Source organism: Hetaerina americana, unplaced genomic scaffold (assembly GCF_022747635.1).
Source record: "Hetaerina americana unplaced genomic scaffold, ioHetAmer1.1.p SCAF_1059, whole genome shotgun sequence".
Classification (NCBI taxonomy): Eukaryota; Metazoa; Arthropoda; class Insecta; order Odonata; family Calopterygidae; genus Hetaerina; species Hetaerina americana.
The window spans coordinates 20262-39508 of record NW_027286136.1 but is presented as its reverse complement, the minus strand read 5'-3'; the positions used below and the strand labels follow the sequence as shown (position 1 = coordinate 39508).

The 19247-nt window shown below is 37.4% G+C and overlaps 1 protein-coding gene across 1 annotated transcript; it reads right to left on the bottom strand.

The window, feature by feature from the left end:
• Positions 1 to 6090: 6090 nt before the first annotated feature.
• Positions 6091 to 17518, bottom strand: LOC139700662 (TBC1 domain family member 30-like). Its single transcript, XM_071599117.1, has 4 exons — positions 17501 to 17518; positions 15799 to 15967; positions 14113 to 14284; positions 6091 to 6247 (listed from the first exon to the last, which is right to left on the bottom strand). The coding sequence occupies exons 1-4, from the start codon at positions 17516 to 17518 to the stop codon at positions 6091 to 6093; spliced, it is 516 nt and encodes a 171-aa protein (XP_071455218.1).
• Between the last annotated feature and the right edge of the window lie 1729 nt (positions 17519 to 19247).

Here is a 19247-nt window from a genome sequence, read left to right as displayed (position 1 = left end):
ATTGTGATCGACATATTTATAGGAAATTTACGTACAGATATATAATTTGAATATTTTAGAAAAAATACTAAGCAACAATACAAATACTGTCGGTACTGTCAGCTCACCTTTTAAATCCTAAGTAATGGCATTTCATAAACGGGTACAAAAATACTGCGACTCTGGTAAATTTGAAAAAAATGAACATATCAGATTTAAATATACACTTGATATTCCAGGGGGTATATCGTTGGACTACTGACCGGAGGGCCCGGATTCGATTCCCGGGCAAGTCTCTCCGGGCACCTGCAGCTCCACCCAAGCTATGTGATTTTGCAGGTACCAGATCTTCCTGGGAAACCATAGCCGGCACAAGGAAAGGAACTGGCCCCCCTACCCTGATGTGTGAATTTCACATATCGTCAATCTTAGTACTGGGTGAACTCTACCATCACCTACCGAACCGACATTCGGGTTGATTGCTGTGTTTTATATCAGATTTATCATAGCCTGGTTGTAACAGATTGCAACACTACAACGAGTTCCTTATAATAAATTAATATCACTGTCAGATACGTTTAATCGTCACGAAATGAGATTGATGATGAATGAGAATGATTCATACTCATAAAGAACTTACTTACTCTTCATCGTATACTAAACGATAGAGTGATTTGTGTACCAATATAATGAACCAGCGAATATTTAAGCTCTATTTTAGGATAAGAAAAATACTGCTATTAAATTGACATTGGTCATTGGTTTGAAAATTTGAAAGAATAAAGTTAAATGGAGAGAATAATTTGGATAAATTGGTAAGCAAGTTGTAAAATAAAAGAAACAGTAAAAAATGAATTAAGAAAGAAGTAAGTTCATCTTTCACTATAAAAATAAAGAAACAAAAATAATAAATATTATGCTAAAAATAAATGAAGTACTTAAGGAACACTAAATTTAAGGAAGAAAATTTTTTACCAGGACTGCTATGCGATTACATTGATAATAGGTGGCGTACATATACACATTTAATTCAGTGAAGCTACGGCTTTTAATTTCTAGATTGGATATTGAGTAAATAATTATCACGCAGTAACTTAATAACTGTAGCTTCTTTTCAAGTTGCTCGGCCATGTAATTCTTCTCTCAATATATATTTGCTCTGCAGCATTTCTCTTTAATTGGATTCGCGTAGGAAAAATGTCGGTCTTCGAAAATAATTAGAAGAATTTTTATCCTGGATTTTAGTAATATAAGAGGAAGAAAAAGACAATGACACTGGGTCGTGCTTTGTACACCTGTTTTTAAACAATCAACGGTTGATAGTTTGGTAACCTAATTTAACGACAATGTTTGCTTTTGCAATTCAACATTTCATTCGTTTTGAAGAATTTGCTTTACTTCGTTCAAAATTATAATTTTTCTGTTAGTTCATCAGGATATTTTTAAATTGAAAGAATTAGAAAGAACATAAACAACAAGACGAATGACAATTAAAATAGGCTGCGGTAAATAAATGAATGAATATAAATGACCTATTAAACGTTAAAAGTTCTATTTTTCCGGTCAAGTTCTATTATATCATCGAAAGAATTTTACAATAAAGCATTACTTAATATATTTATGCTGAAGAATGAGCAAATTTTTTACACACGAAGTGTGATAACTAATTCCATTAAAAATAAACTTAGTTCCTAGGACCCCAAGTTGGAATATATTGTTGATTAAGGAAAGAAAACAGGCACCAGGGATATAAATGCGTAAAATTTATCTCTTGATATTCTGTATTGCGTTTCTAACCAAGACGAAATATGCATTTTATGTTTAATAATGAAAAATGCACCACTTTAAGTCTCATTGTGATAAATTTACATAATATCAACCTAGAAACCGCTTAAATCTTGCATACATGTCGTTTATAGTAATTATATATCATTTTTCTGTCCATCCAAGGCGGATAAAAGATATTCATAAACTCAAATATTTGAAATATGTAATAGATAAAAATTGTGAAATTTGTGGAAAAACGTAAATGAAAAAAAAATGAAAACTATAAGTCTATTTTGTGAACAACTCATTAACACCACACACAAAAATGTGTCTCTACGCGACATTTCTCTACCGAAAAGATTAACGACATTATCATCGAAAATTGAAAATGATTTTTCTTGGCCATCATAAGAACGTCATAGGGATAGTGCATGGTACCCAGGTCATATATCAGCGTCAGTTTTGAGAAGACTAAGATATTATATGGATTAAAATTCGGGTGGAAGCTGGGTCTCAGGGACCCAGCTTCAGCGTAGGTTAATTGCGAGAACCAAAAATATAAAAATCAGGGCGGGAAGCAGCCAAAAATATTTCACCAAGTGCTTTGTGAAGTAAAAATTTCGTGGACAAATATTACAGCCAAAACTCTAAATATTAGGCGTGAAACCGAATATATATTAATTTAAGGTAGGGACCGGCTTTTAAATGTGTTCCGAAACATGTTTAAAATCGAAGAAGATTTTATCCAAAGATATCATTCGGAAAATACAAATTTTAAATTATCACTTTCATTTACTGGCCCTTGCTCTCATCTCTCCTCCTGAAGACCTCACCAGTCAGTATAACGTGCGCCTGACGCTGTCGTTCTCTCAGCTTGGAATACTGCTGTCGGAGAGCCCAGACATCCAGGCTGAGGCGCTCTCTATCGACAGACGTGGGAAGCGGAGCTGAGGTAGCACCAGAAGGACCAGGGCCGGGTCCAGAGACCCAGGGCAGGCGGGAGGAGACCCCTCGATCACCTCCGGGGGGATGCGAATCTGGAATAAATAAGCGAGCGGCATTGACGAGTTGATTCCAATTGATCTCAATAAATGATATCCATAACAGGTATAGCTGTACCTAATTAGAATCTGTACTATTACAAACTTTAATTATATTACGACAAGCGATAGCAAAAATCGAAAAAATTAAGGGTTAATTTTTCCCGAATAAAAGGAAGAGCGTAAACATGGGAATGAAAATATTGTTAAATGTTGAAATATCCTTTGAAACCATTGAGCACATGGTTTCAGAGGAAATCAATATAACACAATGTGAGTTTAGTCTCAACATAGTTGAATGAGATACAGCAGAAAAATCAATTCAATATTTTTATACCAAGCAATTTGAAAGATTTAAACTGTTTAAATTTCAATAGTTACATTTAAAGACAATTTTAATGCATTTTTCTACGGAATATGATATTATCAAGAAAGTTCATAAATTTTCCTAGAGTAATAATTTGAAATATATTGGGGGACTTAATTAAAGGCAACTCAAAAACGTTTTCTATACCTCAGAAAGTACATAAAGCATAATAAATTAATGAATATACGAGGGACACGATATCCTGGAACTTATCTTATAAATTGAACACAATTAAAAACATAACAAAAATTGAGACGAGATATGAACTTTCCCAACTTTTGAAATAGTCAGTGGCTATAGCATCTACCTTGCTAATTCGGCTACTGTTTGAGCGGAAGCATTCTTAAATAGTTTAAAAATATTTATGCCAGTTTGAAACTCCCATTTCTCGTGACAAGCTAATTAATATCAATTCCAAAGCATAAAATGTATTTCACTTGTCAGGAAATCCAACGAACGTTTGTTCTTAACCGTGTTATGCACATAGTAACTTATTAAAACACGAGAATATCTTATGGCCTATCGCGATTCAGTAAATGACACATCCGCTGACAGCATCTAAAAAAATTGGTAGGGTTCTTTTTCGTTTATTATTAGGGATCCTCCATTCTTGAACTATCGGACATTGCCTACTGGCATGGATGAATAATTTTGCGTGGACTAATCTTTGGAGTGAACACAATGAATTATTGGCAACATATCGCGTTATTTGGATACCATAAAACAACCGGCACGACGGAATTACTGTGACTTGTTTTACTCCATGAGTTAAATTTGGTTCTTCACGAAAGGAATTTGAAAAATTTCTGCGACTGGTAATTTCGCATAAGGTGGCCATCGTGTTGTGCTTCTTTACTCAGTCTAAATACATATACCCTTCGCCGCCTTGTACTTTCCACCCAAACGCAGACAACTCTATCGGGATCGTCTCCGTCGACTTCCCTCCCATTACACCGCGTATGTGATTCTTCTCTCCGCCTCCGGAAACGAACCGAGCGCGACTCTTCCTCTCTCACCTCTCCGGCGTGGGGAGCGGAAGACGGCTGATAAGCCAAAGGCCGTGGCAACCGCCAGCCGCTCCCCCGCCTCTCTCTCCGACGATTCACCCCGGCGGCCTCCGCCTCCCCAGCGGGAGACTCCGCCACCGCCGCCACCGCCGCCACCGCCGCCACCGCCACCACCCCCATCCTCGTCCTCTTCTTCGTCTTCCTCCTCCTCCTCCTCGCCGGCGTAGAAGATCCGACCGAGGCCGCGGCGAGCCACTGCCGACACAGATCGGCTCCACGGGGTGATGTTGTACAGGTGACGGTCCCGGAGGTCAGCGAGACCCGGGAACGGGAAAGGACCCATAGAGACGATGGCCTGCGTGAAGGAGACGACCATTAAAGAGGTTGGGGGAGGTTTGCTTCATTTGCACTTATTTTTTCATACACGATACGGTTCCAAAGGCCCATTTTTCAAGCTGCCAGTGAGCCCGCGAGACCTCCACAAACAGTCGTGAATGTAAAATTCCACCTCTCCAGAAATAACATCAAAATTAAAAAAATATTAGATAGTCTTCTTTTTTCACGGCGATTTATTTTATGTGCGGCAAAGCCACCCGTAAATAAATTTTACACGGCCAAGAAAAAAAGTTATCGGAGAGTAATAATAATGTGTGCGATTAGGCTGATATTATCATTTAATGTTTTCAAATCCATATCAAATATAAAAAATTTAGATTGAAAGCTAAAATTTCACTTTATGGATTGATTATTAAATATTCAGACAAGTAAAACTTTCTGTTTGCCTTCCTGAAAGGTTATGGAAAACGAGACGCGATGCACCCCCTCAGAGTTGCGATTTGGGATACAATGGGAAGTTACATGTGACATCATTAGTTAGAATATTATTTAGGAGCAATAAGAGGAGGAATGTATAAATTGACTTTTAAGTTTGAGAAATGGATAAAAATCGAAAATGTCAAACATTTGTCTTTAACTGAGGTAATTTGCCGGTAATACTTAAAATGTCGTTTAAATGTACTCAAATTTTATGAAAAAATTATTCAGTTAAATATTTAATTAGATTTCAACGTCGTTAAAATCTATAACTAGAACCACGTTTAAAATTGCGTGTAACGAACTGGGAACTATATAAACACCTTAACCAGAGGACGACTTAATTCACAGTGTTTAGAGTTAAATAAAAGTAAAAGTCGGGGAAAATGGATGGAACGAGTTAAAGAAGATAAACCAACAAAATTTCCAGTAAAATGTGCTTTAAACTGGCAAACTAGGGTATGTTTTTGATAATCACCATCAGAATTAACTTTTAGATTTCCACTCATACCGTCACAATCCTTAATCACAATCCCTTAAGGTATTTTACTTCCTTAAGATTAAGTACTTGGATTAAGTTAAGACTGTTTCAATACGCTAAGAATAGCTTGAAATTGCATGGTACAGTATAAAAATAGCACATTTCATCGAAAATAAGGGCAGTGGTGATATTCTCAGTACACTTCTAGTGTGCGTTAAATTTTTTCACGACAGTCACACTTGCGACTGTGCCACTAGTGGTTTCTTGATTATACTGTTGAACGACTACTATCAAGTATTCAGTTCATGATTATGATTCTTCAGTTTGCGATGAGAGCACACTTTAAGATGGACTTATCTTTGACTTATGACGTTATATTCACAAAGATTTTTCAGGGCATATACGAGATATAACTATGTTCCAATATGGTATTTTTTAAATAACTTCATCTATCTCAAGGGAAGAACCCAGACTCATAGTAAAAAAAATGGATTTTGCGGTTGCTATAACTATAAACCACCAGTTATACTCTTCGGTGGAGTAAAAACTGACCCACTCAGATGAGGGTATTATAGTTAAAATATTGATTTGCTGCTTCAATTATGTTTTGTTTTACTATGGGTGCGAATGGCTCAGTTATGATGATGGTAAAGGTAGACCACGGTGCCTACCCTCACTTCCACGTACCTTGATGAGGTTGTTACTGTCCATCAGGCCAAACTCCAACATTTCCCTTGTCAATACTCCCATGATGCTGTAGAACTCATCAGCACTTCCCACGGCCATGATGCGACTGAGAAGGAAAAGAAATATAGGTTTATCATTTGTGCTTTCAAAACATCACTTTTGATCACCCACCAAAAAAATAATTGAAAAAGACTCACATGCATACATCGAGGTTATTAACTAAAACAAAGAGTAAAAGATAGCGTAAAAAAACCAACGTTAGTGTTGCTGTTTAAAATCAAACAACGTAGCCAAAAATCCTCGGTAATCTTATTTCGTGGTAAGTCGTTTAATTTCGTGGACCTTATGTTGATGGAGATAATATAAAGTAAACTTACGTTTCCTCACTCTTCTTGCTTCCTATATTATAATGTAAAGAACGTCGGGGCTGAGTCAATCTAAAAGTTAGTTCTCAAGTTTCGCAACTCCCTCGCTTACTTGTTAAATTTATCGCAAATTCATTTCACGTTTCCAAGGTGGAGCTCTTGCCAAGCAACGAATCTTATCTGTTATGCATGTGGTGACACACAGGAAGGGTGGAGAATTTTTTAGGGAAGATGTGAAATGAGAAAAGAAGCGGAGAGTAACCAGCCAAAGATATTGCACAGAAGTAAGTTAGCTTCAAGATTATCATCAGTACAAAAACAGGCGTGTGTCGAGGAAAAAGTGGGAAAAATAATACATGGATTATAATTTAAGAAAGGCTCAAGGCAGTTCAAGCACTTCTCTCAAATTAAAGGGCGTTCCTCAATTAATTATTTCATTGAGCGCACTACTTCAATAGAACGTGAAGCACTTAGCTAATGGCGAAAAGCCATTATGAAACAATGATGATTAAATCCTCAGGGTGGTGAATTTAATTACAAGGCATTATTGCAAGAAGAATTCCTTTGAATAAGTAGGAGTGAATATTGTATCTATGCATTTAAAGATAATATATTGGAGCGATGTCATCACATAGGATCCTCACGTGATTTTCTCAAATCCCAGTGGAAACGATCTGCGCGAATGTTAGACGTAAACGGAAATTTCAGCAGTTCACTTGTACACAGTTATACTTAGATATCTTCCACATGAGCCTCCCTCTTAGCTCTCAGACATCTAGTATAGGAGCTAAACTGTGATCACCACAAAGGTAAGTATGGCAAATGGTGAAAGTAGCCAGAGGTGACGAATAAGAAATAGAATTAAGGGATAGAGACCACGCGAGCGCCTGTGATACATCGAACAATGTAATTTATAAAATAAATTGCCATCAGTACATATTTTATGTAAACTCAGGGCTGTTTTTACAAGTTTAAAATGGTTAACGCTACGTAATATTCGTGTACATTTGTTTTGGCAACTTATAAACTTTACTATTAGGAAGAATAAGCGAAACTGGATTTTCTAATACGAGAAGCTGTGGAGCATAAGCCGTGGAGACGACCTCTGACATTAAGAAAATATCATTTATGACGTTGAGTGTCTCAGACACAATCTTTTTAGTATATAAGTAGAATTTCAGTAACGTGAATGTACGGAAACTGTTTTCAACACCCATAGCATTAAATTAGATTTGTTTGTTGATGGAAGAAAATTCATGCAGAACAATATAAGGCGGAATACAGAGAAAGATTAAGGTAGGTCTAGTCCTGAAATACGAAGACCCCTAATCTAATTTGCAAATCGGTATATTTTATTAATTGACACATGCATGCCTACTTAATAATTCACGAACCTATTACAGGTTTCTAAGATAGAAAATATAACTTGAATATATAATCCCAAAGATTACAAAACTTTACTAAAAACTGTAATTACCTAAAAGAGTTGAGATATTTTTAAATTCTTAGCCCTTTCAAAAGTTTTATGTTTATTGTTGTCACGAAAGTAATTTTTCCTTGGTTTATTCATGAATCGAATTAAAACTCTTGGAGAATGCCATAAAAAGGATAACTGAGAAAGTTATAAAGCCCGCGGAAAGAGTGGCAAGAGCGTAATTGACATACGCGAAATAGGCGAAGCATGAAAAATCTAGATTGCAATTTCCTCACACAAAAACTGGATTAAATAATCCCGGAACCCTGCCAATCAACGATATCAACTCGTACGTTCCGCCAATTATGCAATCTAGAGCGCATGAAGCTCGAACTCGGCTTACAGGGAGAAATGGAAATCGAAATGTTAGCTATTTATTGTATTTCACGTGAATTCCATCAGTAAAAAATGCTAAACCACAAAACTTCGATCAAGCTATTCGCACTGTAACAAATTAGATTAAGTGCAGCGTATGGGGGTTGAAAAGCAATTCAAATCCAAAGGGATAATAGTCCATTTAAAGGTCAATTAACATAGAAGTACATTATTCTCGTGAATAAAATTCTATGAGATAGGATAAAGATGACAGGGTTTTCGATTTGAGACGAAAGGGTTGGAATGGGATCAGTTAAAGTTAGATTTTTTGAAAAAATATCTACCTTTTAGCAATTGCAATTAGAATTGTAAATTCATATTTATCTAAAGAAATACCTAAAAATGTAGATGGTAAAATTATCAACCAATATGTATGTGGGTAATTATGATAACTTTTAAATACATACAACTGGAATAAAATCATCAAACATCATGAAAAAGCGTGGAACATCATTTAGATACGATGGTCGCTCATTAAGCCCTGGGGAAAAAATAGAAAACAACCAATTTTGGGTAGAATATTATATTGTTAAACATAGTTTCCTTCTAGCTTGATACAATTTTCCCAGCGTTTCTCCGAATTTTTTAAGCCGCCTAAAATGTAGGATTTAGGAAGGTCCTAAAAGTAGGCATCTATGTCGGCCTTGACCTCGTTTAGTGTGAATTTTTCCAAGTTTAAAATAAAAAGAAGTTACTTGGGCCGAATCTGGTGAATACGGTGGATGCTGTATTACGAGCGTAATTCTCGTCATCCGAACTCTAATTCTGTAAGTTTTGCCATCGAAACTGCGCAGGTGTGCATCCGTGCATTGCCTCTATAGAAGAGAATATTTGCTTTTCCAAATGAAGGTGTTTTTCTTGATTTATTCGCTCAAACGGTGCAATAACGATGCAAAATGCTCTCCATTTATCGTTTATTATTCTTGCAATAAATGATTCCGCGTGTATCTCAATGAACCGTAGCCATCACCTTGTCGACCGGTGTCACTGCCTCGACACTTTTCCTTTGTCTCTGAAGTTAAGTAGTGTATTCATTTTACATCAATAGTTATGCATCAATGCAGAAACTCATCAGAATTACGCTGGAGAAGCACCAAACCAGCCTACAAATCAACCGCACATTTGTGTTTATTTTCCACTGTGAGTAAAAGCGGCACCCATCTTGTCGAGATTTTTTTCACATCCAATTTTCCGTTCAAAGTAGAAAAACCCTGCATCTTGTCTGTGGTCACAACTATTTCGTGAACTCTGACTGGTCGCGAACAATGCTCATGACTCGTGGATGGACGGTGACATTTAAATTCATTTAGCCAATTGCAAGCAGTCAAAAATACAGATACAGATGTATCGTGAACTTCATTCAACTCGGATTTGATCTTTTACGGTGTTAAGCCTAAACAATGAAAGTGTTTAATCAACTCATGAAACTCATTTTTTCCATTTTTCTCAACGAACAAAAGTTTGTTGCTAAAATCGACCATGAAAATGAAACCACTTGATGTATATAGTATGAGATGGATTGGAACTTTAAGAAGTCTAGTGAGAGATAAGGCTTGCAAAAAGCAAACCTTTACATTTATTTATATATATATATATATATATATATATATAAATATATATATATATATATATATATATATATAAATATATATATATATATATAATAAATTTGAAACTCCAATAGCCGTAAACAGTTTACCTTTCTAAACAAAGTGAAAATGAAATTAATTGGCTAGCGCCACAAGTCAAAAAGGGGTAAAGGTAAAAAAGGATAATGAGATATGATTGTCCTACTGTTATTGATAAGAAGACAAAATTTAAACTTTACGTGTCTAATCCCATTTTACCCAGACTTTATTGTCTCCCCAAAGTCCATAAGACAAACTGCCCCATGAGACCTATTGTTTCTAGTATTGATTCACCCACCTACCTGTTATCTAAATGGTTGGTCTCCCAATTCTCAAGCCTTAACTTCGTTAGCCCTCACTCAGTTAAGAATAACGTAGACTTTGTGAATAAAATTAAAGACCATAACTTTTCAGAGGGTGAAATCATGGCGTCATTTGATGTCGCTAACTTGTTCCCTAGTGTCCCCATTGATATTGCCATCCAAGCATTGGAAAACTGGCTTAAATCGCTTCACTTAGATTCCAAAACAGTTGACGAATATGTCAGACTCACCAATTTGGTGATGAACCAAAATTATTTTACGTTCCAAGGTAAATTTTACAGACAAGAGTTTGGAACTGCTATGGGCAACTCACTTTCTCCCTTCTTGGCCAATGTGTTCATGTCTCACTTTGAGTGCACTTTTAAAGAAAAATTCAGCTACTTCCCCGCGGTTTATTTACGATATGTTGACGACATCTTCTCTGTATTCGATACGACTAAGTGTGAACTTAATGACTTTGTGAACAATCTCAATAGTCTTTTCCCTTCCATCAAATTTACGGTTGAAACCGAAAAGAATAACATCCTCCCTTTCCTAGACCTGTCCCTCAATAGATCGAATGATAAATTACTTTTTGACATATACCGGAAAACCACACACACAAACAACTACATCCATAAACATTCTTTTAACCATCCCAGCCACAAATACGCTGTCTACCATTCTCTCATACACAGAATGTTAAATGTCCCTTTGGAAACCATGGCTTACAATAAAGAATTAGAATACATTAAAAATATTGCCAAACTTAATGGTTTCCAAGAATCACTGATTGACAACATATTAAAGAAACACAAATTAAAGAAATTAATTTCCACGGCCACCACACACAAAAAAGACGCAACAAAGAAATACATTAAATTACCCTTCTATCCTCAGTTAACCAGAGGCATTGAAAAAATTTTCAAGACTGTTGACACGAAAATTTCTTACACCAACAACAGCAAACTAAAACAGCTCCTAGGAAACACCAAAGACAAAATACCTACAACAGAGAAGTCTGGCATTTACCAAATCAACTGTGGGACTTGCCAAGCTTATTACATACGCCAAACACGCAGAAACATTCTTACGAGATATAAAGAACACTACGCCCACTACAAACACAATAAACCAGACAAATCCAGTATGGCACAGCATTTAATTGAAACAGGACACCACATGACAAAAGACAATTTAAATCTCCTAAAACAAACTAAGAATAATTTACTTGACGCTTATGAGAGCATTTTAATTTTCAAAAACAGAGACAATCTCCTAAACAGTGACACAGGACCTATATCATATTCCTCTCTTTTCTCCCTGTTAAATTTAAAATGCCCTTAGTTCTTTGTAAACCTACAGTCTCTTCAACGTTTGTGCTTCTTTTCCTTTTTCCTTTCACTAACCGTCATGTTTCCGTTCTTGTGGTATTCCCTTCCTCTGTTACGGTTTTCCCACATCCTCAACGGTTATTTGTTGTAGGTTGCCTTTCACTTTTCCCTCCCCCTTCTACGTTCGCTTAACGGTTGTGTAAAGCTTCCCTTTCACTTTTTCCCCCTCTTTGCAACGGTCATTTCTTGGACCGTGTAATTCCCCCTCCCCCTCACTACATAACCTATCGTTTCAAACTCCTCCACTATCAGCCTCGTCCATTGGCTCTTGTCTTTTTCACCCCCCCCTCCCCCACACATGTAACACTATATATTCTTCGGATTGCCCTTACCCTTTCTCACTTCGACTTGTGTTGTAGTGACGATTACCCTTCAGTACGCTGAAGAGGGCTACTTTGTGGCCGAAATACGCGTATTCGTATTCACCTTTCTTATCCTCTCCTTTTTTACCTTTAACCCCTTTTACCTACCTCATTATCCTTTTTTACCTTTACCCCTTTTTGACTTGTGGCGCTAGCCAATTAATTTCATTTTCATTTTGTTTAGAAAGGTAAACTGTTTACGGCTATTGGAGTTTCAAATTTATTATATATTACTAGCCGTAAGAGCTCATTTCCATCAATATATATATATATAGTGGTAGTATATATATATATATATATACTACCTTGATCAAAAAGTTCCCGGAATAACCACCGTGTGGCGCTCCCATCGTTCCGATTTGAGTTCTGTTTTTTTTTGTTAAATTGGTACATCTGTTGTTGATATTCCCTTTAAATCTTAGTGTCATAACTTGACATTTGCAAAAGTTACGTAGCCAAGAGTACATCTATCTCTGTGTGTGTTGGCGATTTTTTACAATTTCAGAAATGGATTTAAATTTGCCACAACGAACTTGTATTAAATTTTGCGTAAAAAACGGATTTAGTGGCGCACGGACGTTGGAAATGTTGGAAAAGTGTTTCGGCAACGATTCTCTAAAAAAAACGGTCGTTTACCAGTGGCACGAGCGGTTCAGAAGTGGTCGTGAGTCAATCGAAGATGATGAACGCAGTGGCAGACCATCGACATCGAAAGTCGGTGAAAAAATTGATAAAGTAAAAGAAATTTTGGTCAATAACCACAAATTAACCATCAGAGAAATAGCGGAGGACTTGAACATTGCCTATGGATCCGCCCAAGACATTGTGGTTAATGATTTGGGTTTCCGTCGTGTAGCATGCCAAAAGACCTCAATTTCATGCAAAAAAGAGACCGTGTTGACGTCGAAAAAAGACATGATTTGCGAGGCTGAATCCGATCCCACATTCATCAAAAGGATCATTACTGGAGACGAGACGTGGGTTTATGAGTACGACACGCAATCCAGACATCAGGCAAGTGAATGGCGTTCACCAAATGAGCCGAGACCAAAAAAACCACGTCGTTTTCAGTCAAAAAAGAAGGCAATGCTGACGGTTTTCATGGATTACAACGGTGTAGTGCATCATGAATTTTTGCCAGAAGGCCAGACAGTAAACAAAGAGTATTATTTGGGCGTTATGAGACGTTTGCGTGAAGCAATTCGCCGAAAGAGACCAGAAATGTGGGCAGAAAACTCGTGGATTTTGCACCATGATAACGCACCGTCGCACAGTGCTATCATTATTCGTAATTTTTTGACGAAAAATGCAACAAATACCATCCAACAGCCACCGAATTCACCTGATTTGGCTCCCTGTGACTTCTTTCTGTTCAATCGAGTTAAAAAACCATTACGGGGAACGCGTTTTAGCAGCCGAGAGGAAGTAATGGAAAAATCGCAGGAAGCACTGATGGACATACCGAAAACCGAATATAAAAAATGTTTCGAGGATTGGATCAAGCGCTGGCATAAGTGTGTTGCAGTCGATGGGGATTACTTTGAAGGGGACAATATAGATTTAGATGAATAAACTTGTATTTTTAATTTTCTGAATAAATTCCGGGAAATTTTTGATCAAGGTAGTATATATATACTGGCCATTTTATATTGGTAATATTGCCAATACTACGATTCGAATGTTAATTTATTTTGTATTCAATTGTCTCGTGATCGTTGGGCGCGAAATCGGAAAGAATGTGCCCCAGCTTGGGACGTGAGACATCGATAATACGTACTTTAGAAATCTGAGGCCATCGCTTACGTCTAATTGGGCCCTTGAGCAGTTCAAAATGAGCAAATCGTAATCGAGTCTCTATTTTTTTTAAAGCCCTAGTGACACTTTGTGGTTCAAATCTAAACATTCAGGGAGTGACGTGCGGTTAAGTGATGGCTAACGAAAGCAAATGGAACAGTTATTTATCTATGATGTGGCATATTTATTATTGGTTCGAACTTAAGTGACGTTTGATGAAACTCACCTGGGAGAAAAGTTCTTTCCATAGGTCAACATGAAACTACTGTTTACTTACTCCTGGAGTCCGTCCCAAATGGCCAGCGCGGTTCTCAGGAGAACTTCGCTGCCCTCCAGGAACACGAGGTCCCAGACGCGGAGGACAGCAGCCCTCGGCAGACAATTGCAAAATAGGGTGAGGAACCACTGCATGGTGAATACGTTGGTTAGGGGTGGCTCATACACGGCTCCTGTCGGGGAAAGGATCAATGAGGATGCAGTTTGGAAAGTTAACTCGTGTATCTCATTAAAATTAATTGAAAATTAACAGTTTTCCACGAAATAAAATTTATTAATACGACCGGTTTCAATGTAACTACAGCAACGTCAGGTGACGATATGGTGGGACCTAACGATGGTGCAGTTACATTGAAACCGGTCGCATTAATAAATTTTATTTTGTGGAAAATTGCCAATTTTTAATTAATTATGATATTCCACCACATCACTCCTGAAACATTTCTTTTTATTCGTGTAACTCAGTCTGAAGTAACACTCAGATCCGGTGATAAATTATCCTCTGCTCTTCCTTTATTGGTCAGCTGGATAATGCGGCATTCGGAAATTAAGAATTCTGTGGGTTCAAATAACACCATGAATTATACATCACATGAATTGTCTATTTATGATGCTTGACGGCTCTTTAGGTTATTCGGTTGACTTTGCAATCCACGCAAGACTTTTCTTACAGTCAGTTTCCGAATGACCTAATCACCTGAGTTTACATAGAAATATCGTCCTTAGAAAGAGATGAAACCTTGGCTTTTGGGCCAGAGTTGCTTTGCTACCCCATTGAATAACTGAACTTGAAATCCTAAAAACTATTTACGCTCAAAGAAAATAGTGAGCAGTTGAAAACTCATATTGAACCATCGGAAAATATATTCATCATTTTTCAAAGTTTTAAATGGAATGGAAAATAATATTTTCATGGGATATTTCTCCCTTAAAAAGTGAAACTGACTACGTTCTTGTTTTTGATTCGTTTTGTTATTGGATAAAAAGTCTTTCATCTTGGAGTTTGCAATTCTTAGATTTTTTGACTTTGGATCAACACCTGTATATCATTTCAATCAACTTTCTGTTTTTAACTGTCTCTGCCAAGCTAATATCCGACATTCCGCTGTAACACCGAATTTGAAGGCGTCCGGTCTCTTTTTTTCTTCCTTACCCATGGTTTAGGTATCGTGCCCATGTAAGGCAAATTTGCAAACAAAAATTTTATCATTTTCATTAATTATATTAACAACTTTTGCTGCTGGTAGAAAAATATGAAAAAAATTAAATGAGATTAATTTTTCCTGATGAAGGTCCTCATTGCCGTCAGTATTCTATTTCTCATTCATCTTTTGCTTTTAGCAGCAATTGTTTCAATTTCATCGACCCAAACCATTTGGATTTCTGGAAACCACCATGAAAACCTCTGTGGCATAGTGAAAAAGATTTATTGCTAGTTACTGTGCCAAAGGATTAATTGCGCTCCCTATGGACATGTTTTGCGAACCTTTAGACCAAGCGATATTAATTTGTTGTGACTCATCCAACTGGATTGAAGTACAGGTAAATTTAGAAGCATTTATTTTGACGCATCCACCTGATTATTCAATTCAGCAATTTTAGAGATTAAGTGACAGTGAATGGATTTGTGTCGACTTCCTTCTTTCATTCATAAGATATGTCGTCGAGACAGAAAGATTTTGCTCACCAGTGGCGCTGTCTCTGGCGTCGTGTTGAAGCGTCTCGAGATGGCGCGAGAGAGCGGGTAGTCGGAGGCGAAGGAGGTCCCGGAAGACCGCCATGTCCACCGAGAGACCCCGGAGGTGGTCGGCGAAGTAGCCCTCTGGTAGGACGCCCTCGATGAGGAAGATCATAACCTGCAAAAAAAAGGTTAAGGACTGCTTGTCATCGGGCATTGATTGTGTATCTTCAAATTAGCCATTTTTATGTTATCCTTGATTAAATTTTGAATTTAATTCGACTAATTTGTGCAATATGTATTAAAAGGTAAATTATGAAAAAATAATAACATTTGTTCACTAGTCATTTCAAAGGATCAATGTTGTTACCCATGGGTGCACCCACCGGAGATGACAGAATTTCCTTTCGGTCAACCAAGTGACAGGTAACGCATTACGTTTGTTGCATAATGTTTGCGCACTCACGCAGTGAACTATAATTAGGACATTGATAGGCGTTTTCAAAAGATTGAGTCACCAAAAAGTTTTCTTTCTGCGTTAGGCTAAGTCTATAAAAAATGAAATTCAACTAGATTTACAAAATGAAAATGGAATTGAAATTCAGAGCATCGGCGGATCCATCCATTCATCAAAAAACCAGGATCAAGTAATGCTTCATTAAAACCTTATTATGGCATGAAAATTATATGCTAAATAGGGCGCATGAAAAATTGCAATGGATGTTAGCGGAAAATAATGAAAGGAAATTTGTCCGTAAGTATGGCTAAAGTGAGAGCTTTTTAAAACGTGCGTTCGCTTTAAATCACGAAAATTGTCTTTCGTACTACATACTGGTACATGATTTACCTAAAATTTTTTGAATTGACAATTTTTTCAGCGAAGATCAGGTGAAGTTACAAAATGCATCAAGAGTTTTTATCGCAATAATCAGAGGGGAGTTTTATTCTCAAATTCTATCAACAGTGCGCAGGAACTCCATACATTTTACAGTGCGCCTCGTCTCAAGTATCTTAATGATGACGAAATTGAGAGCTTACTTCAAGAGATGGGAAGCCCATCTTCGAAGAACAACAGAGAAACTAACACTCAAGTCACTCAAGCTCGTCGCATAACGTACATCATTCAAATATGGCATCTTAACCGTGAAGTTTTCTAAGAATTCATTAACATTCCGCCGAGATGTTACACGTATTAATGGAATATGACATCGGCCAATTTTTTTTGTTCTTATGTACGTCTGGTGTCAGCGTTAGCACATTGATACCCTCCACAATCGGGAAATTAACGTAAACCATAATTCATAAGTTATCAAAACTTCACGATCCCATCTTCCGGGTGAGCAAGCAGATTTCTTCGGAACAATGGATCCGATCCGACACGCGCGTCACTCAGAACAAAAGGAAAGAAGATTTCATGCTCCGACTGCCGAGATTTGCTCGAAGGCTCTTGTCAACTCTCTCTCCCATTAACTCAGGAGAAATCCTATTAAACTCTTGCCCACCTTCACCCTCCCCTCTCAAATGGAAGTTTCCCCTTCTCCTCTTATCTTTACGCAGACACCCATACGAATATTTTTTTCCAAATTTCTCAAATGCGGTCGGTCCCCTCCCAGAGACCCCCATCCCCACCCACATCTTTACCTCACCCTCCTCCCTCTCCATTTACCCTCATTTATTCCACCACCTCTCTCTCCCTTCTCTCCGTACTCACCTGTTGCGCCCCGTCCATCCCTGGCTCGAAGCCTTTCCCGTCGCCCTCTGATTCAACCCTCGCGGTAACCCCCACCCACCCCTCCCAATCTCTCTGACTCCGTTGTCCTCGAAAAATAAACATAACCGAAGGACAGGTTTCCTTTCGTGGCTCGGAGCCTCCCTTTAACTCCATATGTTTCTCTCCTGGTTCCCTTACCCAATAATTTTCTGGTTGCGCTCTCAATATAAAAAAAATCTCTGCCACCGAGTGCCGACACCCATTTGAGTCTTTTAGTCGAATTGGGAGAAAGAAAATGCTTAGTAAGGGTCGGGGAATAGAGGGAGTGAATTTAGAGGGAGAACCACTTCGAAAAAACGAGCAAAAATTGGGTATCGACTCCAGCGTGCACGTGAAAGTTGGTCAACCAAAGTCCACATTTCTCCGGTGGAATTTATGTGTGATAGACGTGTAAAGGCAGGTGCTTGGTTGATTTATGGGATGTTACATATCAGAAAACGGCCAATAAATTTTTATTCGGTACAACTAGCTTAGACTCATCGGCGCTTTCCTCAGAAATAAAAGTTTTGTGGAAAGATAAATTAATATTTTTACTTCAGTGATAATGTATTTTCACCAGGTTCAGTCTGAAAAAATCAAAATTAATTTTTTTCATTTGTAGCTACGAATTGTTTTAATTGCTACTAGAGGGTCATCATCATTAATGTAGATTATGAACGAGAAATGGTAGTTATATAATATATTTTTTGATTCACAAAAACCTAGGTATTCATTACAGAAATGAAAAATATTCGTCCCTGTGAGAGATCGAATTTCTGTTTGCACAAGAGAAGCAAACACGATGCCTAGAACTAGATGAGGGGCAAAATTTAAAAAAGATTTTTATGAGCAGCGTTAAGAACGGACGGTGAGCGAGGGAATAAGGAATAAAAAATAAATTAATTTATTCTTCATTTTTCAAATTCAATCATGTTAACTGATTGTAAAATAAAATTCATATATAAAACAAATTTATAAAAAATCATACCTTTAATTTCTTTATTTGCATTAAATTTAAATGACTAAATGGCTTAGGTGTTTGGGGATGCGTTGACAGCTATGTTAATATCGGTCAACTCCAGGATTGGTATAAGAAATAATCAATTGAATTGCCCTCATTCCAGATTATAAAAACATGTGGGATAATCTATTCCCTGTGAGTGTGGAATTGATAAAAATTACTCTATTGATCTGGATCCAAGTTTAAATTAAACAATTGTGACCTAATATAAGTTAATTCGTGATGATTCATCTACAGATCCACCGCTGTGCTGATCTATCTTGACAGTGATCATATCACGCTAAAACACTGCTGAGGGCGACGAATGGAAACAACCTCAATCATTTGTTTCAAGATAAATGATGGACACGAGTATAGAAATGAGTCCTGGTGGCTACGGAACTCAGCCATTGAGCCGTGTGTCGCACCTGGCATTGGGAGAGACAAGGCTCCCGCGGTCGTCATTACACAAACTACTCGTACTTGCTAAGCAAAATCTACAGCAGCAGAAGCAAAAAAACATAAAAGAAGACTGACCACATTAAAATAGGGACTTGGAATGTTAAGATCACGTTGATGGCATGGAAATCAGAAAATATAGAGAGGGGAAAGAGGAAATGTAGATGCTTTAGGGATGATAAAAAGAGAAAACGGGGATTACTGGAAAGTTAACGACAGAGTAATGCACCGTGAAGGGGAAGCGAGCCA

Bases quoted from the DNA above. Each gene is read 5' to 3' on its own strand.
- LOC139700662 (XM_071599117.1), bottom strand. The intron at 14,285-15,798 runs GTGAGCAAAATC...TTTCCCCGACAG, and splicing joins CGCCAGAGACAGCGCCACTG to GAGCCGTGTATGAGCCACCC. The intron at 6,248-14,112 runs GTAAGTAAACAG...TTTCCTTCTCAG, and splicing joins ATTTGGGACGGACTCCAGGA to TCGCATCATGGCCGTGGGAA.